At 47.9% G+C, this 26,402-nt stretch overlaps 1 protein-coding gene across 2 annotated transcripts in view; it reads right to left on the bottom strand.

The window, feature by feature from the left end:
• The window catches only part of DIS3L2 (DIS3 like 3'-5' exoribonuclease 2), a 249,347-nt gene that overhangs the window by 30,705 nt on the left and 192,240 nt on the right, over positions 1–26,402 (bottom strand). For both annotated transcript variants that reach the window (XM_087872025.1, XM_087872024.1), the window contains one exon: positions 19,811–19,890. In XM_087872025.1, the coding sequence (XP_087728151.1) occupies positions 19,811–19,890 (80 nt within the window). The remainder of the gene's footprint in view (positions 1–19,810; positions 19,891–26,402) is intronic.

Raw genomic sequence — 26,402 nt, 5'->3', positions numbered from 1 at the left:
TGAGGCAAGCATTTCTTGGAACGCTCCGTTCGCTCTCAGTTTGGGCCCCCGGCAATGCCGAACGCTGAGGGAGGAGGCCAAGCGGCAATGGTTTCTCCCGCGAATGAAATCTTACGCCGGGTTGAGAAGCCGGCACAGTCAGCGAGAACCATTTTTCCGCGCAGGAGTTTTGTGGCACGCGGTAGAAACGGCAAGGTTTATTTTTTCCACCCGTTTCCCAGGAAAGAGATGGAAAAAAAAGGACAGTGGAGAAGGACGTTTTACGGAAATCAGCGGCCAAGCAACCTGTCCAGTCCTCGATAGCGAAACGTAGATAGTCCTCGACTTACGACTGCAATTGAGCCCAGGATTTCCGTTGCTAAGCGAGACACTTGTCAAGGGAGTATTGCCCTATTTTTATGAGCTTCCTTCCCACAGTTGTTATGCGAAATCACTGTGGTTGTTATGTGAACAACTCTGTTGTTAAGTGAATCTGGCTTCCACGTTGACTTTGCTCGTCGGAAGGTCGTAAAAGGGGGATCACGTGACCCCGGGATGCTGCAACGGTCGTTAAGTACGAGTCAGTTGCCAAGCGTCTGAATTTTGATCGCGTGACCATGGGGAGCACAGCAACGGTTGTAAGCGTGAGAAACGGCCGTAAGTCAGTCTGAATTTTGATCCCATGATCACGTGGATGCTGCAACCGTCATTAAGTGTGAGAAACGGTCATAAATCACTTGCCAAGGGTCTGAATTTTTAATCCCGTGGTCACGAGGGTGCTGCAACGGTCGTAAGTGTGAGAAACGGTCGTAAGTCACTTGCCAAGGTCTGAATTTTGACCACGTGACCAAAATTGGGGGATGCTGCAACCGTTCTAAGTGTGAGAAATTCCACTGAAATCACTTTTTCCCCCAGGGTCGCCGTATTTCAAATGGTCACTAAATGAACTGTTGTACGTCGAGGAACTGCCCGTACTGTCATTATTTGTTCCTCCATTTCTGTTCGCCCCGACAAACTTTTTCTCTTGGATTTCAAACCAGGAAGGGATGTTTTCTCCTCGCGTCCGAACCACATCGACCGCAGGATGCATCCCTCTGCATCTCCTGTCCCGAGTAAGGAGATATTCCGCCCCGAGCAATGAAGGATTATTAAATCACCTCCTGACTGACTTTCCAGCTGGTGGACAGGAAGACAAACAGAAATGAATCTCATTGGATCACAAAAAAAAAATCAAAAAAGCTGCCCCAGCAAGGGGGGAAAAAAAATCAAACAAGGAAGTGAAAAATATGTTTTGCACCTTCCTTCTGTTAGATCAGGGGTGAAATGTTCCTGGTTCGGACCGGATCGCCCAATCCGGTAGCGATGATGGTGGGTGGTTCGGAGAACCGGTAGCAAAAATCCCTGCACCACCACCACCACCATGCTCAGCTGAGTCGCACGATCATCAGAGGCTTTTTTTTTTACTTTTAAAAGCATTTTTTCTACAACCTCTTCCGACGAAAAAATGCTTTTAAAAGAAAAAAAAAAGCCTCTGATGATCGCGCGGCTCAGCTGGGATCGTCAGAGGCTTTTCAAAGCATTTTTTTCTGCAACTTCTAGGCCGAAGAGGTGGTAAAAAAAATGCTTTGAAAAGTCTCTGACGATCCCAGCTGAGTTGCCTGATCGGCAGAGGCTTTTCAAAGCATTAGAAAAAATGCTTTGAATTTTTTTTTTAAAAAAAAGTTGGCCACGCCCACCCAGTCACATTATCCCACCACCACCAAGCCACGCCCACAGAACCGGTAGTAACACATTTTACATTTCACCCCTGTGTTAGATGCATTGAGCAGAGACTCCTGGGTGCTTATTAATATTATTAATAAATATTAATTAATTAAACATAGAGAAGAGCAAACTGCTGGTTGGCGAGGCTCCTGCAATGATCTGTTCACACTAGAATCAAAAGACCAACACACAACCTGCAACTTACAGGTAAGTTGACTTAGGGGCATTTTTCGCACTTAACGACCGTCGCAGCGTTCCCCACGGTCACGTGATCAAAATCCCGATGCTCGGCCACTGGTTCGTATTTATGACAGTCGCAGTGTCCCGGGGTCACGTCGTGAACCCCTTTTGGTGACCTTCTGACACGCCAAGTCAATGCGGGAAGCCAGATTCACTTAACAACCGGGTTATTAAGTTATCGACTGTGGTGATGCGCTTAACAACTGTGGCAAGGAAGGTCGTAAAATGAGGCAAAGCTCACTGAACAAATGTCTCACTTAACAACACTCACTTCTTGGCCCGATAGAAGAATTATTTCTTTATCGCCTCATCATTATGATCTTATAAAAAAAAAATCTTCCTTTTTTCTCCACGCTGTAATTTAACAAAGCTGATTTCTCATTTTTTCCCCCCCTCTTGGAATAAAATCTTCAACTTCTCTCCTTATGGAAGAGAAATAAAACTTTTTTAGTGGCCCTGATTGACTTTCTGGTTCTGTTTACACCTCCACGTGTCTCCTTAATTCAAAAACCACCGTAATACAGGTAGTCCTCAGCTTACAACAGTTCATTTAGTGACCGTCCAAAGCTACAATGGGCACTGACAAAAAGTGACTCATGATCATTTTTGACACTTAGGACCAATGTAGCATCCCCATGGTCACGTGATCAAAATTCAGATGGCTGGCAATTGACTCAAACTTATGACGGTGGCAGTGTCCCGAGATCGTATAATCACCTTTTGCAACCTTCTGAGAAGCAAAGTCAAGGCATGAACGCCGGTTGGGTGACTTTGAGCCAATCACCAGGAGACTGAGAGTTCTAGTCCCACCTTAGGTATGAAAGTCAGCTGGGTGACTTTGGGCCAATCACCAGGAGATGGTGAGTTCTAGTCCCGCCTTAAGCATGAAAATCGGCTGGGTGACGTTGGGCCAATCACTGGGAGACAGTGAATTCTAGTCCCACTTAGGCATGAATGCTGGTTGGGTGACTTTGGGCCAATCACCAGGAGACTGAGAGTTCTAGTCCCACCTTAGGTATGAAAGTCAGCTGGGTGACTTTGGGCCAATCACCAGGAGATGGTGAGTTCTAGTCCCGCCTTAAGCATGAAAATCGGCTGGGTGACGTTGGGCCAATCACTGGGAGACAGTGAATTCTAGTCCCACTTAGGCATGAATGCTGGTTGGGTGACTTTGGGCCAATCACCAGGAGACTGAGAGTTCTAGTCCCACCTTAGGCATAGATTCTAGGGACTTCCTCTGCATAACAACGGCAGCTACTGACTGGATCTCCAAACTCGACATTAAACTTTGAAATGTTATTTCTGTTTTCCTTTTAGGTTTTCTTACTGCTTTTTTATTGTTTTGTTTTTAACCTGTAAAAATGAAGTGTTTTAATACTGTGTGTGACCAACCATACGCTAAATAAATAAATTTAGGCATAAAAGCCAGCCGGCTAACTTTGGGCCAATCATTGGGAGGCAGTGAGTTCTAGTCCCACCTTAGGTATGAAAGTCAGCTGGGTGACTTTGGGCCAATCACCAGGAGACGGTGAGTTCTAGTCCCATTTAGGCATGAACGCCGGTTGGGTGACTTTGGGCCAATCACCGGGAGACGGTGAGTTCTAGTCCCACTTAGGCATGAACGATGGTTGAGTGACTTTGGGCCAATCACCGGGAGACGGTGAGTTCTAGTCCCGCCTTAGGCATAAAAGCCGGTCGGCTAACTTTGGGCCAATCACCAGGAGACAGTGAGTTCTAGTCCCACTTAGGCATGAATGCCAGTTGAATGACTTTGGGCCAATCACCGGGAGACAGTGAATTCTAGTCCCACTTAGGCATGAACGCCGGTTGGGTGACTTTGGGTCAATCACCAGGAGACGGTGAGTTCTAGTCCCGCCTTAGGCATAAAAGCCGGTCGGCTAACTTTGGGCCAATCACTGGGAGACAGGGAGTTCTAGTCCCACTTAGGCATGAACGCCGGTTGGGTGACTTTGGGTCAATCACCAGGAGACGGTGAGTTCTAGTCCCGCCTTAGGCATAAAAGCCGGTCGGCTAACTTTGGGCCAATCACTGGGAGACAGGGAGTTCTAGTCCCATTTAGGCATGAACGCCGGTTGGGTGACTTTGGGCCAATCACCGGGAGACGGTGAGTTCTAGTCCCACTTAGGCATGAACGATGGTTGAGTGACTTTGGGCCAATCACCGGGAGACGGTGAGTTCTAGTCCCGCCTTAGGCATAAAAGCCGGTCGGCTAACTTTGGGCCAATCACCAGGAGACAGTGAGTTCTAGTCCCACTTAGGCATGAATGCCAGTTGAATGACTTTGGGCCAATCACCGGGAGACAGTGAATTCTAGTCCCACTTAGGCATGAACGCCGGTTGGGTGACTTTGGGCCAATCACCGGGAGACGGTGAGTTCTAGTCCCACCTTAGGCATGAACGATGGTTGAGTGACTTTGGGCCAATCACCGGGAGACGGTGAGTTCTAGTCCCGCTTTAGGCATAAAAGCCGGTCGGCTAACTTTGGGCCAATCACCAGGAGACAGTGAGTTCTAGTCCCACTTAGGCATGAATGCCAGTTGAATGACTTTGGGCCAATCACCGGGAGACGGTGAGTTCTAGTCCCGCCTTAGGCATAAAAGCCGGTCGGCTAACTTTGGGCCAATCACCAGGAGACAGTGAGTTCTAGTCCCACTTAGGCATGAATGCCAGTTGAATGACTTTGGGCCAATCACCGGGAGACAGTGAATTCTAGTCCCACTTAGGCATGAACGCCGGTTGGGTGACTTTGGGCCAATCACCGGGAGACGGTGAGTTCTAGTCCCACCTTAGGCATGAACGATGGTTGAGTGACTTTGGGCCAATCACCGGGAGACGGTGAGTTCTAGTCCCGCTTTAGGCATAAAAGCCGGTCGGCTAACTTTGGGCCAATCACCAGGAGACAGTGAGTTCTAGTCCCACTTAGGCATGAATGCCAGTTGAATGACTTTGGGCCAATCACCGGAAGACAGGGAATTCTAGTCCCACTTAGGCATGAACGATGGTTGAGTGACTTTGGGTCAATCACCAGGAGACGGTGAGTTCTAGTCCCGCCTTAGGCATAAAAGCCGGTCGGCTAACTTTGGGCCAATCACTGGGAGACAGGGAGTTCTAGTCCCACTTAGGCATGAACGCCGGTTGGGTGACTTTGGGCCAATCACCGGGAGACGGTGAGTTCTAGTCCCACTTAGGCATGAACGCCGGTTGGGTGACTTTGGGCCAATCACCAGGAGACGGTGAGTTCTAGTCCTGCCTTAGGCATAAAAGCCGGTCGGCTAACTTTGGGCCAATCACTGGGAGACAGGGAGTTCTAGTCCCACTTAGGCATGAACGCCGATTGGGTGACTTTGGGCCAATCACCGGGAGACGGTGAGTTCTAGTCCCACCTTAGGCATGAACGCTGGTTGGGTAACTTTGGGCCAATCCCTCTTCTTCTCTCAGCCCAGCCCACCTCACAGGGTTGTCGTTGTGGCGAAAATAGGAGGAGGAAGATGCGCTGGGGATGTTCACGGCCTTGTGTTGTTTGTAAAAAAGAACAAAGGTGGGAAACAAACACAGACATAGATAAATAAGTAAAAACTGCATGGCTGAGCCGGTTCCTCCTAGGGCAGCCTCCGAGAAAGCTACTCCATCATCCCACCCACCCCCCACCCCCGGAACCCCGTTTCCTACAGAGACAGCCAGATGGCCATGGACTAATGAAGGCAGGCTGGGTGAGGAGTGTGCAGCATGGGGGGGGGGGGTAGGGGGGTGCCTGCCCCCCCTCCAATCGAGCGCGAAGCCCATTCCGATGCCTGCAAAGCTGTCTCTTCCACACACACCCCCAGTAGCTGAGCTGCAGGAGCTGGAGATGAGTAATTATGTTCCACACTTATTAAATGTTTCCTTGCAGGCCAATTTAGCAGCTAATCTTTGTGAAATGCTTAGTGAGTCCCTCGGCAGCCGCCTTTTGCCGAGCGGAGCCAGAAACAGGCTATTAAATCAAGATTTGCTACAGTGGGTTATTTTACTGTCGGATCCCGAGAGCCGTAATTTGCAACTCTCTCTCTTTCTCTCCCTCCCTCCCTCCCTCTCTCTCTCTCTTAAGATCTTAAGAGCAGTGGTGGGTTTCAATTTTTTTTTACTACTGGTTCTGCGGGCGTGGCTTGGTGGGCGTGGCAGGGGAAGGATACTGCAAAATTCCCATTTCCTCCCCAATCCAGGGGAAGGGTACTGCAAAATCCTCATTTCCTCCCCAATCCAGGGGAAGGATACTGCAAAATCCCCATTCCCTCCCCAATCCAGGGGAAGGATACTGCAAAAGCCCCATTCCCTCCCCAATCCAGGGGAAGGATACTGCAAAAGCCCCATTCCCTCCCCAATCCCGCGGAAGGATACTGCAAAATCCCCTTTCCTTCCCCAATCCAGGGGAAGGATACTGCAAAATCCCCATTCCCTCCCCAATCCAGAAGGATACTGCAAAATCCCCATTCCCTCCCCAATTCCGGGATACTGCAAAAGCCCCATTCCCTCCCCAATCCAGGGGAAGGATACTGCAAAATCTCCATTTCCTCCCCAATCCAGGGGAAGGATACTGCAAAATCCCCATTCCCTCCCCAATCCAGGGGAAGGATACTGCAAAAGCCCCATTCCCTCCCCAATCCAGGGGAAGGATACTGCAAAAGCCCCATTCCCTCCCCAATCCCGCGGAAGGATACTGCAAAATCCCCATTCCCTCCCCAATTCCGGGATACTGCAAAAGCCCCATTCCCTCCCCAATCCAGGGGAAGGATACTGCAAAATCTCCATTTCCTCCCCAATCCAGGGGAAGGATACTGCAAAATCCCCATTCCCTCCCCAATCCAGGGGAAGGATACTGCAAAATCCCCATTTCCTCCCCAATCCAGGGGAAGGATACTGCAAAATCTCCATTCCCTCCCCAATCCAGGGGAAGGATACTGCAAAATCCCCATTCCTTCCCCAATCCAGGGGAAGGATACTGCAAAATCCCCATTTCCTCCCGATCAGCTGGGACTTGGGAGGCAGAGAATAGATGGGGGCGGGGCCAGTCAGAATTTTTACTACCGGTTCTCCAGAACTGATCAGAACCTGCTGAAACCTACCTCTGTCTTAGAGGGAGGTGTTACCGTCACAACAACACGCAACAGGACAACATCCCAGGAGACAGAGGTAGTCCTTAACTTACGGCAGTTCATTTAATGACCAAAGTTACAACGGGCCTGGAAAAAAAAAGATCTAGGACCGTTTTTCAGACTTAACACCGTTGCAGCGTCCCCCGCGGTCAAAATTCAGGCGCTTGGCAACTGGCTCGTACTTATGACGGTTGCGACATCCCGGGGGGATTAATTTAATTTAATTTAATTTAATTTAATTAATCATATTTCTATGCTGCCCAACTCCCTAGGGATTGTCATGTGATTCCCCCTTGGCAACTTTCTGACAAACAACTTCAATCAGGAAGCCAGATTCAATGAACAACCATGTTGCTGTGGCGGTTCACTTAAGAAACTGTGGCAAGAAAGGTCGTCAAATGGGGGCAAAGCTTCGTCCATATGGACGAAACAATTGAAACTCCTGATGGCAACCACTTACGAAGAAAACTTATATAAGATGGTGTATAGATGGCATCTCCCTCCTGCTCGATTAGCCAAAGTGTTCCCAGGACTCTCCCCAAACTGCTGGAAGTGGGGAGATAGGTACTTACTATCACGTACGGTGGACTTGCCCTAAGGTAATCGAATTTTGGAGATTTATACAGAGGTGGATATTAGAAATCACGGGATATAAATTACAATTGAAACCAGAATACTATCTATTAAATATTAGGCCAGATAAGATAGGCACGAATATATGGTGTCTGATTACATATATCATAACCGCAGCAAGAATATATTTTGCTCAACATTGGAAGGGGAAAGACCTACCGGCTGAAGATTTGATTTTGGGAAAAATTATTGAATATGCGGAAACTGACAGGTTAACAAAAACTCTGAGAGATCAAAAGGATTCCGTATATTTTCAATGTTGGGACCAATGGTATATCTGGTTGCATAATAGAATAAAAAAAGGATAAGGTTAGTGTAGATTTTATTTTTTATTTGTATATCTTGACTGAAGTTAATATACTGTGTAAAGCTCCCGTCGCGATCTGTGTGTGAATAAATATTTTGTTGTAAAGAAATAAATAAAAAATTTCGTAAATCGATTACTATCTGTCGGCGGTGGGTTTCCAATATTCTTACCACCGGTTTGCCACAAGCACCTTCCGTGCATTCACCCGGCCTCGAAAACATGCCTTAATAGGACGGCATAGAGCCGGGATGGGTGGGCCTCCGCTACCGATTTGCCCGAACCGGCTGAATACCGCCTCTGCTATCTGTACACAGAGCACGGAAGGCCTCCATTGCTAAGCTGGAATTCATTTCCTGGCCAGAAATCATGGCTGCCAGAGGGTCAGCGATCTCCTACCTGCCTCTATGGTCTTCTCGCGGCTCCCAGCAACTTGAGTAACCAATGAGAAGCGGTCCTTGATTTTGGAAAAAGTCCAGAGAAGAGCAAGTAAGACACGGGTGTCAAACCCGATCGCGTCGCATGAGGTATCGCGACGTGTTTTGCCTTGGCGAAGCCGGGGTGGGCGTGGCCTGCGCGGGACGCATCTGGCCCGCGGGCCGCTAGATTGACAGGCCTGAACTAAGATGATTAAAGACCTGGAGACAAAAACATGTGAAGAACGGTTGCAGGAATTAAGTATGGCCAGTCTAGAGAAAAGAAGGACTAGGGGTGACATCATAGAAATCTTCCAAGATTTGTGGGGCTGTCACCAAGAAAAAGGGGTCAGCCTGTTCTCCAAAGGACCAAGGAAGGCAGGAGAAGAAGCAACGGAGGGAAACTAATCAAGGTGGAGAAGCAACCTGGAATTAAGGAGGAATTTGCTGTCAGTGAGAAAAATTAATCCGTGGAACAACTTGCCACCAGAAGTTGTGAATGCTCCAACACTGGAAGTTTTTAAGAAGAGATTGGACAACCATTGGTCTGAAGTGGTGTAGGGTTTCCTGCCTAGGCAGGGGGTTGGACTAGAAGACCTCCAAGGTCCCTTCCAACTCTGGAAATTAGGAGAAATTTCTTAACGGTTAGAACAATTAACCAGTGGAACTGCTTGCCACACGAAGTTGTAGGTGCTCCAACACTAGAAGTTTTTAAGAAGAGGCTGGACAGTCACTTGTCTGGAATGATATAGGATCTCCTGCTTGACCAAGAGGCTGGACTAGAAGACCTCCAAGGTCCCTTCCAACTCTGTTACTCTGTATGCTGTATCCTTGGTGCAGAGCATAAGGGAGATGACAGAAATAGGCATGAATTGTTCCCTGGTCAAAAAGAGGGAGAAATGATGGGCAGCTACAGACCCTAGAAAGAGTGCAGAGAAGACCAACGAAGGGGATCAGGGGTCTGGAGGAGAAAACAGGATGAATGAAGAAGGGAACGAGTTATCTCTAATCTAACGAAGAGAAGGATTGGGGTGACACGACAGCATGTTCCAATATTTGAGGGGCTGCCACAAGAGAAGAGGGGAACCACCTATTCTCTGAAGACTTGAGGGCAGGACAAGAAGCAACGGGTAGAAAATCATTAAAGAGAGACCCAACCTCGAATTAAGTAGAAATTGGGTATGTCTACTTTAATGAAAAGAAGGACCAGGGGTGGCATGATAGCAGCCTTCCAGTATCTCAGGGGCTGCCCCAAAGAAGAGGGAATCAAGCTATTCTCCAAAGCCCCTGAAGGCAGGACAAGAAGCAATGGATGGAAACTCATCAAGGAGAGAAACAACCTGGGATTAAGGAGAAACTTCCCAACAGTGAGGACAATTAACCAGTCAACCCTGAAGAGCTGAGGAAGCTTCTTGGATGAGAAGTGAAACGTCTTCAAAGAAAAACCAGAAAACCCAGTTGCCTCTTGAAAAAAGAGCCTTTGGGACAATTGTGACCTGGATGACTGAGAATCTCCATAGACCTCCAGTGATGGTTTTTCTTTGAAGGCGTTTCGCTTCTCATCCAAGAAGCTTCTTCGGCTCTCTCCACACCTTTGGGACCTCCATCACAGGAGGTTTTTAAGAAGAGACCGGGCCGCCATTTGTCTGAAACGCCATAGGGGGTCTTCTGCTTGATCAGGGGGTTGGACTAGAAGACCTCTAAGGTCCCTCCCAGCTCTATTCTGATTTATTGAGCCCACCCTAGTAGTCTGAAAAGTGAAATGAACTGTTCTGTCCCCGTCTCACACACGCACACAAACAGCCAGCCAGGGGTTAAATAAACTTGGCAAATTCTTTCAATAAGAGGATTGGCAGCAACCCAGTAGCTGCTTGCCAAGAACTTTACTCAGAGGGAGGGGTTGTTCCTCCGACAGATAAACCCAAACAAGATACACACAGTTCAAGAATTGTCAAGTCCAGTCCGTATTAAATCCAAGGCAGATAACGTTGTTTCCAAAGATACAATGTGACTCGCTAGTAGTTTTAGTTTTGTCCGTCACAGAGCCTGAATGGCCACCCTCACCCCCTTTTATCCCCTGTGGGGTGTGGTCCAGTGACTCAGCTTAATCTCTGGCACGCCTCCTTTTCTGCTGCGTGCGCTTGTCTCTCCGACGCTGGCGTGGATCCAGCCAAGACTCATCTCCGTCACTGTCCGACTGCGAGGAGATACCTGGCTCCTGGCCAATCTCTTCTCCTGCGGGAGACACCTGAGGCATTGCCAGAGAGGAGGGTCCTGGAGAGGGAGGCCTGGCCAACTCCTCTCCTTCATGTTCGGAGCCTTCTCCCTCCGATAATTCGGCCTCGGGGGTCGGAGTCACAACATGAACTTCTCCCAGCTTGGGCTGGTTGCTAGTCCATCAGGTGCAGCGGAGGCAAGCCGGGCATTGCAAGGGAATTCCGGCAAAGCTGGCTGGGGAACTCTGGGAGATGAAATCCACAGAGATGAAGGTTTGAAATAAAAACAACCTTGACCTCATGGGACTGTCGTACCAAAGAAATCTCTGTGGTTTTTTTCCCCCCCTTCTCCTTTGTTCCAAATCGCAGATTACAAGGAGCGAAATTCCACCCGTTCCAACGGTGGGGGCAGCCGCCAAGAGAGGTGTTGGGTTTTCTTTGCTGGATGGTTAAACAAGTCAACAAGCGACCCACAATTTCACGAGGAAACACCCCGTTGGCAGAGAGACGGCAGCCATTCAAAGGGTAGAGCTTCCCTTGTTATGCAATCCTGCAGGGTTGCATTTGATCATCGCATTTCAAGATTGGCACCGGAACTCTTTCGTTTGTGGCTGATGATTTGGGGGCCACAATTCAAAACTCTCTCTCTCTCTCTTCTCTTTTCCGCACTGTCTCTCTCTCCCTCTCTCCCCCCTCTCTCTTCCCTCTTTTTCCCCTCTCTTTCTCCCTCCCTCTTTCTCTCTCATTTCTCTCATTTCTTTCTCCTTCTCTCTCATTTCCCTCTCTCTCTCATTTCTCTCTTTCTCCCTCTTTCTCTTATCTCTCTCTCATTTCTCTCTCCCCGTCTCTCTCTCCCCCTCTTTTTTCCCCCCTCTTTCTCCCTTCCTCTTTCTCTCTCATCTCTCCCATTTCTTTCTCCCTCTTTCATTTCCCCCCTCTCATCTTTCTCTCATTTCCCTCTTTCTCCCTCTCTTTCTTTCTCTTATCTCTCTCTCGTTTCTCTCTCCCTCTGTCTCTGTCTCTCTCTCATCTCTCTCATTTCCCTCTTTCTCTTATCTCTCTCTCGTTTCTCTCTCTCCCTCTGTCTCTCTCTTTCTCTCTCATCTCTCATTTCCCTCTTTCTTCGTCTTTCTCTCTCATTTCTCTCTCTCCCTCTGTCTTTCTCTTTCTTTCTCATCTCTCTCATTTCCCTCTTTCTCCCTCCCTCTCTCTCTCATTTCTCTCTCCCTGTCTCTCTCTTTCTCTCTCATCTCTCTCTCTTTCTCCCTCTCCCTCTCTCTCTCATTTCTCTCTCTCTCATTTTTTCTCTCTCTCTCCCCTCCTCTCTCAGAAATCCTTGTGGGGGGAGGCTGAGGACCCCTTAGCTAGACAAACTCAAACTGATCAGGACAGCCAACCCTTTGCAAATGTCTCAGATTGAGACCCTCAAGGTGTTGGGGGTGTCCCAGGAGTTGCTTATCTAAAATTTGGGGGTACCTTGCAGCCAGGAAAACTCCCTCAGCCTCCCAGCCCAGGTATCTTGTTTCCTAAAAAGAAATCTCAAAGAAGTGGGCAGCAAAGGGTCTGGGAAACCACTAGGTCTCTTAAAAGATTGGGGGGGGAATCAATTTGTAGCGCAGGTTTGAAACGAGGGGTACTTGGTGCTCTCCAAACTTGGTTGTTTCCATGCAAGACCTTTCATTACCCAGCTAGATAACGTCATCAGTGCCAGGGAGTGTGAGGTTTGCTCCTGTTTATATACAGCAGCTTTGTATATAAAACAATGTTGGTGGGAATGTAGTTTTCACCTTGGCAGTCCTTGATTTAAGATAGTGTTTTATGCTTGACTGTTTGTCTGGTACTAATCCCTGCTTATCTAGGTATATCGGTAGAAGAGAGTATTGATAGCTCAGACTTGAACTGTGGGGTATCCACGTGAACTGACGATGTCACCTAGTAGGGTTATGAAACATCTGCCAGAAAACAACCAAGATCAGATAGCACCAAGGATCCCAGTCTTCCTCCTCCTCCTCTTCCTCCTCCTCCTCCCAACCCCTCCTGCCTTCTAGCACTGATGATGTGACCTTAGTTGGGTAATGAAATGCCTGCAAGAAAACAGCCAAGCTCAGAGAGCACCGTGGACCCCCTTTCAGATTGAAAAATGTAAAAATAAAACTTTGGGCCACTTTCCCTGCTTCCAGCGGGAACAGGTGACTTGGTGCCCTGCGGAAATTTTAGGAGGACCGCTTCCCAAACGGATGGTGTGAATCAGATGGACATCTGGAGTTCATTATTTTGAGGCGATGCTGCCCAACCGAGGCTCCTCTTCAAAAGCCATATATTTTTCAAGAGCAAAATATTGGAGAAGCTCCAGCTCCGGGCTTTTTCCTAGAAAAAAGGATACTGGCCGAAGTAGGATTTGGGGTGGATTCAACAAGTGAGGTTTGGCTTAAAACGTCCACCTCTCTCTTCAAGCTTTATTGCTCTAAATTTGGGCTTGTCATCATTCTAGGCAGAACACGGAGGCACCCTTGCCCAGAATCAGTGTGCAGGCCATCCTCGACTTACAACCAACCATTCGCTTAGTGACCGTTCGAAGGTACAATGGCCCTGGGGAAAAAAAAAGGGACCGGCGATCGCTTTTCGCATGAATGTTGCAAAGTCATGGGATCAATATTCAGACGCTTGGCCACTGGCATGTACTTAGGACGGTTGCAGTGTCCCGGGCTCACATGATCCCCTTTTGCGATCTTCTGATAAGCAAAATCAACAACTATGCTTCTAATTTAACAACCGCAAGTCGTAAGTCGAGGACTACTTGTACTTAAAAACTAATACGCTGGTGGGTGATGGGACCACTTTGTCCCACCTGGTCAGCAAGTATTTCTCACCCTTAGCAACTTTAAAATGGGTGGACTTCAACTCCCAGCATTCCCCAGCCAGAAAGCATGGACTTCAACTCCCAGAATTCCCCAGCCAGAAAGCATGGACTTCAACTCCCAGGATTCCCCAGCCAGAAGGCATGGACTTCAACTCCCAGAATTCCCCAGGCAGCATACATGGACTTCAACTCCCAGAATTCCCCAGCCAGAAGGCATGGACTTCAACTCCCAGAATTCCCCAGGCAGCATACATGGACTTCAACTCCCAGGATTCCCCAGCCAGAAGGCATGGACTTCAACTCCCAGAATTCCCCAGGCAGCATACATGGACTTCAACTCCCAGAATTCCCCAGCCAGAAAGCATGGACTTCAACTCCCAGAATTCCCCAGCCAGAAAGCATGGACTTCAACTCCCAGGATTCCCCAGCCAGAAGGCATGGACTTCAACTCCCAGAATTCCCCAGGCAGCATACATGGACTTCAACTCCCAGAATTCCCCAGCCAGAAGGCATGGACTTCAACTCCCAGAATTCCCCAGGGCAGCATACATGGACTTCAACTCCCAGCATTCCCCAGCCAGAAGGCATGGACTTCAGCTCCCAGAATTCCCCAGCCAGAAAGCATGGACTTCAACTCCCAGAATTCCCCAGCCAGAAAGCATGGACTTCAACTCCCAGGATTCCCCAGCCAGAAGGCATGGACTTCAACCCCCAGAATTCCTCCGGTGGCTGGGCAAATATTCACATCTCCCACTTCAAGTGAGAGAGGACTGGGAAAGGATTGCCAAAAAAACCCATCAAGATGGAGGATTGCAATCGTGTGATGAAATTCCAACAACTCTCTGACCCCAATTTTATTTTAAAATTTTATTTTTTTTAATTTTGACTTATGAAGTTACTTGGATGAGTAACGGAACGTCTCAGACTAACAAACTTTGGTCCGGTTGCCATGATTTAACCTTTTTTTTTTTTTTTAAGATGCTTTTGGCCTGGATGGTTGAATCTTCATTGACATATTGCAATACATTTTGGGGAGAAACCCCTGCCGTTGGTTTGGCAAGAGCTGGGATTTTCCAAGGCCTCTCTGACTTTCTGCCTATTATTTTATTTTATTTTATTTTGACTGATGAAGTTACTTAGATGAGTAACGGAACGTCTCAGATTAATAATCAACTTTGGTCCACTTTTTAGATACGTGTGATTAAAGCTCCACCCCTTTTTTATATGCGTCACAAAAGGGCGGAGCTTCTCTGGCCTGGTTGTGGCAGCCATTTTGACTTTTTTGACCACTTCGTCTATGGACCCCCTGCCACAATTCTTAGGATCATACACAGAAAATACACTCTTTCCTTCTAGAAAGTCTTCAGTGTATCTGGCTGCCGGAAGAGGAAAATCAAATCAAAAGACATTCAAACAAGCTGAGATTATTTTGAATACAGTTTTTCATCATCATTATCATCATCATTATCATATATGTATCATGCTTTTCCATTAAAACAGTGTTTTCCCAACCTCAGCAATTTTATGAGGTGCGGACTTCAACTCCCAGAATTCCCCAGCCAGCATAGCTAACTGAGGAATTCTGGGAGTTGCAGTCCACCAATGCTGCTTGGGGAATTCCACTCGTCTTAAAATTGCTTAAGGTTGAAAAACACTGCGCTAAAAATGCTCCACAATAAATACAGGATAAAGCAAAACAGGTGTAAAAAAAACCCCTTAAATTGGGAACAACGATAGTTGCCAGATTAAATTTATTTCATCATCGAAATCAGCTGACAACTTCTCTGAATTAAAATGCCTTTGTTTGCATTTTTGAGGGGCAAGCTCGAAATGTTAACGAAAGTGGTTTTTAACTTTTTTGACACGATGAGTGTGTGTGCATCGCACCGGCTCTTGGTGCGCTTAAACGAGGGCGTCCTAAATTGTCACCCCCAAAGGTACAAAGCTGTCGGGGACCAGCGTGTGTTATGTGTGTTATGTTTTGTTTGGAATGGGTTGCTGTTGCCACACATCACTGGAGCATTTAGAAATTCTTCCTGCTTCAAATCACCTTCTGAATGTGAGAAGATGTACCGTATTTTTCGGAGTATAAAACGCACTTTTTCCTCCCTAAAAGGGGGTGAAAGTCTTATACACCGAATGTAGCCCCACCCACCCACTGGCCCCCATCCTTCGGCCTCTGCCTCCCAGCAATTTACCTCCTTGCAAACAATCAGCAAGAAAAATCAGCTCCTTTCAGCTTCAGCACAGCCTAATTAGCACAAGTTGATTGGATCAGCCTCCCGACTCTCAGCTGTTTTGCGCAGGCCTCTGCTGCTTGCTGCAAAGAGGTAAATTGCTGGGAGCAGATTTTTTTTCCCCCCTTGTGCTAATCAAGCTATGCTGAAAACGAAACTGAAAGTAAAGCAGGCTGTTTGCTGTTTGCTGCAACCAGGCAAAATTGCTCAGAGGCAGAGGGAGATTTCTTTTTCTTCTTTTCCTCACCAAAAATGGTAGGTGCGTCTTATACTCTGAAAAATACGGTATTTTCCCAGGTGTGAGATTCAGCCGGTTCGGGAAAACCGGATGCTACTTTTACATCTGGTTCGCCGAACCGGTAAATGCAAGGACTGGCTGGCCCTGCCTATCCTACCCCGCCCCTCCCAGCAGCCATCTCAACACAGCCCATTTTGGATGCGAGTAAGTGCTGGGCCCGCATGGAGACTCTGGCAGGGCGAAAAACGGGCTTCCCGGAAGACCGGAAAAGAGCCCGTTTCCGGCCTCCGGAGGGCCTCTGGAGCCTGAGGGAGGCTGTTTTTGCCCTCCCAGACGCTCGAGGAAAGCCTCCGGAGCCTGAGGAGGGTGAAAAACAGACCTAACGGAAGTCCAGAGATGGGCCCTCTGGAGCCCGGGGAAGGTGAAAACGCCCCCCCCCACCGCCATGGTGCAGGAGGCCAAGTAGGCCACGCCCCCATAGCAACCGGGCAGAAAACGGGTTGCTAAAATTTTTCAATCCCATCCCTGTATATTCCCCTCCAATTTTCTCTCGCACAGACAGGAAACATCCACCTCTGCTCTGAAAGCAAGCACAGTTTCCCATTCTCATGAAATTCAGATTAACTGTGACTTCATTGAAGTTCGATTAATGAAGAATTCAGGATTGGAATAGCAGTTGGGCCCTTCCTTTCTCGAGGTAGCTTTGCCTGACGGCTGGACAAGAAGCAACGGGTGGAAACTAAGCAAGGAGAGAAGCAACCTAGAACTAAGGAGAAATTTCCTGACAGTGAGAATAATTAATCCGTGGAACATCTTGCCACCAGAAGTTGTGGCTGCTCCATCACTGGAGGCTTTCAAGAAGAGATTGGACAACTCTCTGACTGAAATGGTAGAGAGTTTCATGCTTGAACAGGGGGTTGGACTAGAAGACCTCCGAGGTCTCTTAGGAGGAGGGGTGACATGACAGCGGTGTCCCAGTATTTGAGGGGCTGTCAGAAAGAAGAGGGGGGGTCAACAGGGGTGGGTTCTAATTTTTTTTACTACGGGTTATGTGGGCGTGGCTTATTTTGTGGGCGTGGCTTGATGGTTATGTGACAATTCTTTAGGATTTAGAAGAGGTACTGGTCTACCAGGCTTTTAATTGCTTGCAGAGCTGTACCGGTCTACCCATTTGTTCTTGAAGCATCATGGTCTACCTATTTATTTTTGGAGGCACCGGTCTACTCATTCGTTTTTGGAGGCACCGGTCTACCCATTTGTTTTTGGAGGCACCGGTCTACTCATTCGTTTTTGGAGGCACCGGTCTACCACCACACTGCCTTTTAACACTGATCAGCTGTAGGGCAGCCCTTTGAAGCCCGTGGCAAGAGTTTAAACAGTTTTTTTCCTTCTAGCCAATCAGCTGGGACTCGGGAGGCAGCAATAGATTGGGGGTGGGGCCAAATAAAAGGTAAGAATAATCCGGGGGGGGCAGGGCGGGAGGGCCCAGCTCCCGAACAAAGAGAACCGGTTCGGTGACGTCATATCGTCACCGCTACCGGTTCGGCCGAACCAGGAGGAACTCACCACTGGGGGCCAACCTATTCTCCAAAGCCCCTGAAGGCAGAACAAGAAGAGATGGATGGAAGCTAACCAAGGAGAGAAGCAACCTGGAACGAAGGAGGAATTTCCTGACAGTGAGAACAATTAATCAGTGGAACGGAAGTTGCCTCCAGGAGTTGTGGATGCTTCAACACTGGAGGTTTTTAAGAAGAGATTTGTCTGAAGTAGTGTAGGGTTTCCTGCCTGAGCAGGGGGTTGGCCTAGAAGACCTCCAAGCTCCCTTCCAACTCTGTTATTCCGTTAAATAAATCACGGTTCCCTAATCGAAAAGTTCAGAAACAAAAGGAGGAGGACGACTGTGGGGGTCTTTTGAGCTCTCTGATTGTTTTCTTGCAGAAGTTTCATTACCTAACTAGGTACCACCATCCGTGCAAAGGTAAAGGAACATCTGCAAGAAAACCATCAGCTTCAGGTGATCTTCGTCAATCCTTGGAGGATCGGTTCCCGCCACAGCTTCCGAGTGGGAGGTGAAATAGAAAGAAAGGGAAAAAAGGAAACCAAGACTCTTAACTCTTGTTAAAAACACAAAGCTGCCACCTCCCTTTGGGGCTGGAGAGTGCGTGGGAAGAAGTGCGTGAGAAGAAGGGGGCGCCTAGCGCATTCACTTGCAGAGGAACAATATGCAGCCCTTTAACAGAGTAAAGGAATTGGAAGGGATCTTGGAGGTCATCAAGTCCAGCCCCCCCTCCTCAAGGAGGAGGCCCTGTACCACTCAGACAAGTGGCTGTCCAATCTCTTCTTAAAAGCATCCAGTGATGCGACATCCACAACTTTTGAAGGAAACCCTTTCTATTGGTTAATTGTTCCAACTATCAGGAAATTTCTCCTTATTTCTAGGTTGCTTCTCTCCTTGATTAGTTTCCATCCATTGTTTCCTGTCCTGCCCTCAGATGGTTTGGAGAATAGGTCGATCCCCTCTTCTCTGTGGCAGCCCCTCAACTATTGGTAGACTGCTACCGTGTTTCCCCGAAAATAAGACCCTGTCTTATATTTTTCTGAACCCTGAATAAGTGCTTGGCCTTATTGCCATGCGCTCAAAAGCCTGATTGGGCTTATTATCAGGGGAGGTCTTATTTTGGGGGAAACAGGGTAGAATGGAATGGATTGGAATGGAATAGAATGGAATAAAATGGGATAGGATGGGATGGGATGGAGTAGAATGCCGTGTTTCCCCAAAAATAGGACCATGTTTATTTTTTTTGAACTTGAAATAAGCGCTTGGCCTTATTGCCATGCGCTCAAAAGCCCGATTGGGCTTATTATCAGGGGAGGTCTTATTTTGGGAGAAACAGGGTAGAATGGAATGGAATGGATTGGAATGGAATGGAATGGAATAGAATAGAATAGAATAGAATAGAATAGAATAGAATAGAATAGAATAGAATAGAATAGAATAGAATAGAATAGAATAGAATAGAATAGAATAGAATAGAAGGAGTGGAGTGGAGTGGAGTGGAGTGGAGTGGAGTGGAGTGGAGTGGAGTGGAGTGTAGAGTAGAGTAGAGTAGAGTAGAGTAGAGTAGAGTAGAGTAGAGTAGAGTAGAGTGGGATGGGATGGGATGGGATGGGATAGAGTAGAGTACCGTGTTTCCCTGAAAATAAGATCCTGTCTTATATTTTTTTGAACCCCGAAATAAGCACTTGGCCTTATTTTCGGGGAGGCCTTATTTTTTGGGGGTGTGTGGAACAAGACGGGACTCCTCTTGCCGTCTTACCTGATTTCCAGCTCTGTCTCCCTAACCCTAACCAGAGGAAATGGCGGGCACTGGCTGCACATGCATTTAAATATTTTCAGGGAGGGCTTATTTTCGGGGTGGGTGGGTTATTTTAGGGCATGCGCTCAAAAGCCCGATTGGGCTTATTATCAGGGGATGTCTTATTTTTGGAGAAACAGGGTATCACATCACCCCTATTCCTTCTTTTCACTAGGTTAGCCGTATCTAATTCCTGCAACCGTTCTTTGCATGTTTTATCCTCCATCCCCCTAATCCTCTCCCTTGCTCTTCTCTGCACTCTTTCTAGAGTCTCCACGTCTTTTTTACATCGTGGCTGCCAAAACTGGATGCAGGATTCCAAGGGTGGCCTTACCAAGGCCTTATAAAGCGGTATTAACAACTTCCCGTGATCCCTTGATTCTGTCCCTGTGTTAATGCAGCCTAGCTGAGCCTTACTTGTTGCTGTCCCGGTATTGATAGCTGTAGCAGCCTTGTGGCATCCCGGTCTCTTTGTCCAAAGTAAACGAGAGTTTCATCTGCAGGAGGAAGAGAAGGGAGGGAAAGGAAGGGGGGGGGAAGAGAGAGAGAGAGAGAGAGAAAACGAGAAAAGAAAAAAGAAAAAGAAAAAACACATTTAGGCAACTTTCTCCAGCACATCAGCAGCGATCAAACCGGCCTCACCAAAACCTGACACGCTAACATCAAAAGGCTGGAATATCAATCCACTTTCCAAACCTCAAGAAGGAATCAGATGGCCGGTAGGGGAAAAGGCTCGTTTTTTTCCACTCCTTTTGTTAAGAGAAAAGTGTTTGTGGTTCTTCTCAAATGGCAGGGGTCAGGACCGTTCCCTGCCCCCCTACACACACACACACACACACACTCGCACACAAGCTGCAAACACAACACTCCCACACATCAACCCTGCCCTAGATGAATGAAACGGGCTCCCTGCCGTACAACTGTGTATGGAAAGCAAGATTCACCACCGTAACAGATCTAATGAAGACCTAGTAAAGACCTAGAGGCTAAAACATACAAAAAACGGCTGCAGGAATTGGGGCTGGCTAGTTTAATGAAGAAAAGGACTATGGGGGTGAAATGACAGCAGTTTTCCAATATGTGGGGGGGTTGTCCCAGAGAAGAGGGGGTCAACCTATTCTCCAAAACTCCAGAAGGCAGGAGAAGAAGCAACGGACGGGAACTAATCAAGGAGAGAAGCAACCTGGAATTACGGAGAAATTTCCTGGCAGTGAGAACAATTAACCAGAGGAACTGTTTTGCCACCAGAAATTGTGGGTGCTCCTTCACTGGAGGTTTTTAAGAAGAGACTGGACAGTCACTTGTTCGGGATGGCATAGGGCCGTGATGGGGAACCTGTGGCACGCGTGCTACAGGTGGCACACGTAGCCATATTGGTGGGCACGTGAGCTCAACTCCGGCGCGCATGTACGCACCGGCCAGCTAATTTTCAGGTCTTCTGGGCCCACCAGAAGAAGGGAAACAGGGTGTTTCCTGCCTCCAGAAGACTTCGGGGGGGTGAGGGTGGGGAAGGCCTGTTTTTCGATCTCCCGAGCCTCCCAAGCCTTTCTAGGAGTCTGGGGAGGGCGAAAACGGCCTTCCCCTCCTTCACGAGGCCCTCCGGAGGCCAGAAACTGCCCATTTGCCAACTTCGGGTGGGACCTCTGGGGGTGGGGGGAGGGGAAGACCATTTTTGCCCTCCCAGACTCCTAGAAAGGCTCTGGAAGCTGGGGATAGCAAAAAATGGGTCTTCTGGTCCTACCGGAAGTTGGCAAACAGGCCATTTCCGGCCGCCGGAAGGCCTCCAGGTGGGTGTGGAAGGGCGTTTTCGTCCTCCCCAGACTCCTAGAAAGGCTCTGGAGGCTGGGAAGAGCAAAAAAAATGGGCCTACCGTGCCATCGTGTGCCAGGAACGGGGGGGGGGGGCGGGGGTGTCATGTGGGCATGCGCAGGGGCAGGGCGAATAGAATTATGGGTGTGGATATGCGCTCCTGGCACGCGATGGCAAAAAGGTTAGCCATCTCTGGCATAGAGCAGTGGTGGCGAACCTTTTACTCACCGAGTGCCGAACAGGTCCGTGCTTCACGCACTTTGCGTGCGTGCCATCCGTGCTAACGCGTGGCTCCTGCCCATGCGCTGCGTATGCAACCGCACCATCTGCGCATATGCACAGCTTTCACGCATGCCACCATGCCCTGAGCGCTCAACCACACCTTCTCCGCATGTGTGCTGTTTTTGCGCATGTGCGCCAAGCATGTGCACAATCGCTGTCTGCATGCGCACACTGAACACCAGTAATCACATGCGCATGTGCAAACATGTGCGCATGTGCAGGAGAGCTCCGGAGACCAGTTGGGCCCCCTGAATTGCACAAATGCGCAGCGGAGGCCCAAACAGCAGCTGGGGCGCATGCGTAGCTGCAGTTGAGTTGGGTGACAGCTCAACCGCCTGGAAATATGGCTCTGCGTGCCACTTCCGGCACGCGTGACAAAAGTTCGCCATCACGGGTATAGGGTCTCCTTCTTGAGTAGAGGGTTGGACTTCAAGACGTCCAAGGTCCCTATTAAGGAATTCGCAGAGTAACCCTTGAGTAGCAAGGGTGTGCACATGAAAGCGATTGAGAGTAGTTACGAATAAACACAGCCAACACACAGATACACTGAGTTGTGTTTAGTTTCAGGAAATAGTAAGGCACAGTCCAATAAACAGTCCAGGTCATACACATATAAAGCAGGAGATAGCCTAAACGACAGTCCAGGGATAATCCAATAACAAAGTCTTCTTACCAGTCGTCGTAGTCATTCACAATAAACAGTTCTTCTGGATTTGCAAATAGTAGCATACAGAGATATCAGAGAGCAAGCACAGCAAAGAGAAACAAACCATGTTTCTAGCTCCCTCTTAAGGACATTGGCTACAGAGCTAACCAATCAGGACACAGTATGATGCAATACAGCAGTCTTAAAGCTATATTGAAGGTTTATATATTGCCAGCCCAACAAGTCAGGTAATAGTCATTTCCTAACAGTCCCTTCCAACTCTGTTATTCTGAATTAGTGGAGGTATATAGTGAGTATTTTGGTCCCTTCCTTGACTGCCCACCTCAACAGCCATCCGTACTGTACAGGTTGGACAACATCACAAATGGCACATGCTCTCCTGTCCTTCGAGCCACAATTCTTGTCTGTCTCTCTGTTTCCCTCTCTCTCTCTCTCTCTGTTTTATTTCATTTCTTTATTCCTCTCCTCCAGATCATATTTAGCCCCTGGCTTTAAAAAAAGGCTTCTAATTTGGGTGCCTCCACGCCAAATGGAGAAGTTTTCACTTTTCCTTTGGTCCCTGGACTTCTCTTCTTCTCCTCTCCAGAATTTCCTCTCCGGGGAAGAGTTTAGAAACAACAGAATAAGAGGATTAGAAGGGACCTTGGAGGTCATTTAGTCCAACCCCCTGCTCAAGCAGGAGGCCCTATACCATTCAGACAAGTGGCTGTCTGATCTCTTCTTAAAAGCATCCAGTGATGAAGTACCCACAGCTTCTGAAGGAAACCCCTTCTATTGATTAATTGTTCTAATTGTCAGGAAATTTCTCCTTAATTCCAGGTTGTTTCTCTCCTTGATGAGTTTCCACCCATTGCTTCTTCTCCTGCTTTCAGGTGCTTTGGAGAATAGCTTGACTCCCTCTTCTTTGGGGCAGCCCCTGAGATATTGGAAGGCTGCTATCATGTCTCCCCTAGTCCTTCTTTTCATTAAACTAGACATACCCAATTCCTGCAACCCGTTTTCATATGTTTTTGTCTCCAGACCCTTAATCATTGTTAGTTGTTTATAATTTTATAATTGATTACACTGTTTATAATTAATTAATTGGGATGCTTGGTAACTGACCCATATATAGAGTGGAGTGGAGTGGAGTGGAGTGGAGTGGAGTGGAGTGGAGAGTAGAGTAGAGTAGAGTAGAGTAGAGTAGAGTAGAGTAGAAAATATGGAATGGAATGGAATGGAATGGAATGGAATGGAATGGAATGGAATAGAATAGAATAGAATAGAATATAGAATAGAATAGAATAGAATCTGGAGGGGACCTTGGAGGTCTTCTAGTCCAGCCCCCTGCTCAAACAGGAAACCCTATACCATTTCAGACAAATGGCTGTCCAGTCTCTTCTTAAAAACCTCCAGTGTTGGAGCATCCACAACTTCTGGTGGCAAGCTGTTCCACTGGTTAATTGTTTTCACCATCAGGAAATTTCTCCTTAATTCCAGGTTGTTTCTCTCTTTGATTAATTTCCATCTCCCGCTTCTTGTCCTGCCTTCAAGTGCTTTGGAAAATAAGCTGAAACCCCCCCCCCACCTTATCTGCGACAGCCCCTCAAATATATTGAAGAACGTGCTATCACGTCACACACACCCTACTCCTTCTTTTCACTAGACTGGAGCAGCTCGTCCCCAGCAATGAAACGGAGAGAAGGAGAAGATACCACGGGGAATAATAGGGAGGAAGGGGGAGGGAAGTGGAGAGCAAGCCATAATTCAACAGCCCCCGGGCAAGAAAAAAAAAACTTTTTTCCATGCTGAATACAATCCTTCTCCTCTCCAGCCCGGTGAGCAGGAATCAGCCTGGACAATTCCAGACCGCACATCTGCATAATGAGGGATGATGCACTCTTCCCCACTTTCGTGTCAAAAGAAGGAGTGTGTACATTGGCAGCCTGCTTGGTAAAATGATGCTTTCCTGCATTTAAGACTCTTTTCCCAGCCGGGGAACATGCTCAACGATGGGATCCCAAGGATGTTTGGTAGTTGCCATTTTTTTTAAAAAATTTGATTTATATGCCGCCCTTCTCCGGAGACTCAGGGCGGCTTACAATGCGTTAAGCAATAGCCTTCATTCTTCTGTATATTTTATAAAAAGTCAGCTTATTGCCCCCACAAACTGGGTCCAAGAAAATGGTACAAGAAAAGAGGAAGTGTGAAGGAAGGGAAGAGTCAGGGAAGGGAAGGAGGGAGGTCTGGAAGGGAAGGGCAAGGGGAAGAGGAAAAAAGAGGAAGAGTAGCAGAAAGAGGGGGAAGAGGAAAAGGGGAGAACGAAGAAAAGGAAGAAGAAAAGCAAAAGAAGGAAGGAAGGAAAGGAGGGCCAGAAAAAGAAGAAATGGGAGAGAAAGGAAGGATAGTGGGAGAAAGAAAAAGAGGAAGGAAGGAAGGAAGGAAAGAAAAGAGGAAGGGCAAGATAGGAAAGGGGAGAGTAAGAGGAAGGCAGGATAGGAGGAAAGGAGAGAGAAAAAGGGAAGGGGAAAGTCAGAGGGAGGAGAAGGAAGGATGGTTTGAGGGAGGGAGGGAGCACTGGCCAACCAAAAAGAGCCTTGGCAGTACAGTGGTCTAAAGCACCCTGTTATTACAGCCAGCTGCCTGCAATTACTGCAGGTTCGAATCTCGCCAAGGCTCAAGGTCGACTCAGCCTTCCATCCTTTCTAAGGTAGGTAAATTGAGGACCCAGTTTGTGGGGGCAATAAGCTGACTTTGTATAAATAATACAAAAGAATGAAGGCTATTGCTTAGCGCATTGTAAGCCGCCCTGAGTCTCCGGAGAAGGACGGCATATAAATCAAATAAAAATAAAAAAAAATAAAAAAATAAACTCAGGGAGAGGGGGGGCCCACAGGGTCGGGAATGTTGCTCTAAAGCAGGCGTCTCCAACCTTGGCAACTTTAAGCCTGGTGGACTTCAATTCCCAGGAATTCTGGGAGTTGAAGTCCACCAGGCTTAAAGTTGCCAAGCTTGGAGACCTCTGCTCTAAAGACTCCGATGATGCGGCAGCTGTGAATAACAGAATAACTGAGTTGGAAGGGACCTTGGAGGTCTTCTAGTCTAACCCCCTGCTCAAACAGGATAGACAAATGGCTGTCCCGTCTCTTCTTGCAAACCTGTGGAGCACCCACAACGTCTGGAGGCAAGCGGTTGCATGAATTAATCCCAAGGCATGGCACCCAAATTCAGAATGAGAGAATAGCAGAGTGGGAAGGGACCCTGGAGGTCTTCTAGTCCAACCCCCTGCTCAGGCAGGAAACCCCTAAACCCTTTCGGACAAATGCTTATCCAACATCTTCTTAAAAACTTCCAGTGTTGGAGCATTCACAACCTCTGGAGGCAAGTTGTTCCACTGATTAATTGTTCTAACTGTCTGGAAATTTCTCCTTAGATCCAGGTTGCTTCTCTCGATTAGTTTCTATCCGTTGCTTCTTGTCTTGCCCTTAGGTGTTTTGGAGAACAGCTTGACCCCCTCTTCTTTGTGGCAGCCCCTGAGATATTGGAACACTGCTATCATTTCACCCACCCCTGCCCCTTCTTTTCACTTTTCAAATCCAATTCCTGCAACCGAACCGGAGAAGCTTCCTGGATGAGGAGTGAAACGTCTTCAATGAAAAAAAAACAAGGCAGTCCAGTTGCCTCTCGAAAAAGCCCCTTGGGGACAACTATGACCTGGACGAGTGAGACCCTCCCTTAAGATTTTTCATATGTTTTTCTTCATATATTTTAGCTTCTGGTCCCCTAATCCTCTTTGTTGCTCTTCTCTGCACTCTTTCTGAAGTCTCAAATTCTCTCTTTTTTTTTTTTGTATCGTGGCGACCAAAACCGGATGCAATATTCCGAACGTCTTCTTCCCAAGGCATGATAAAGCGGCAAAGATCACGCTTGGAAGATCGCTTCCAGTTTGGGTTGAGAAACTTGAGAAAAGGCTGAATTGCATTGTGTGCCTGGGAGAAGGGGGAGTGGGGGTTAATTGAGTCGGTGGGGGGTTAATGAAACCACGGTCCCATCAAGCCCACCTACCGGGTGCCTGAATTTGCACTAACTTTCTCGGACCCTGGGAGGAGAGCTGACCTTTTACGGACAAAAGATCCCGACAGAGAGAGAGAGACAGAGAGAGGGGGGTGAGAAAGAGAGAGAAATGAGAGAGAGTGAGAGAGAGGGAGAGATGAGAAAGGGAGAGAAATGAGAGAGAGATGAAAGAGAGAGAGAGAGAGAGAGAGAGAGATG

Source organism: Pantherophis guttatus, chromosome 6, assembly GCF_059756535.1.
Source record: "Pantherophis guttatus breed Tessera chromosome 6, ASM5975653v1, whole genome shotgun sequence".
In the NCBI taxonomy this organism is placed as follows: domain Eukaryota; kingdom Metazoa; phylum Chordata; class Lepidosauria; order Squamata; family Colubridae; genus Pantherophis; species Pantherophis guttatus.
The sequence above is the reverse complement of the archived record's forward strand: the minus strand, read 5'-3'. Positions and strand labels throughout refer to the sequence as shown.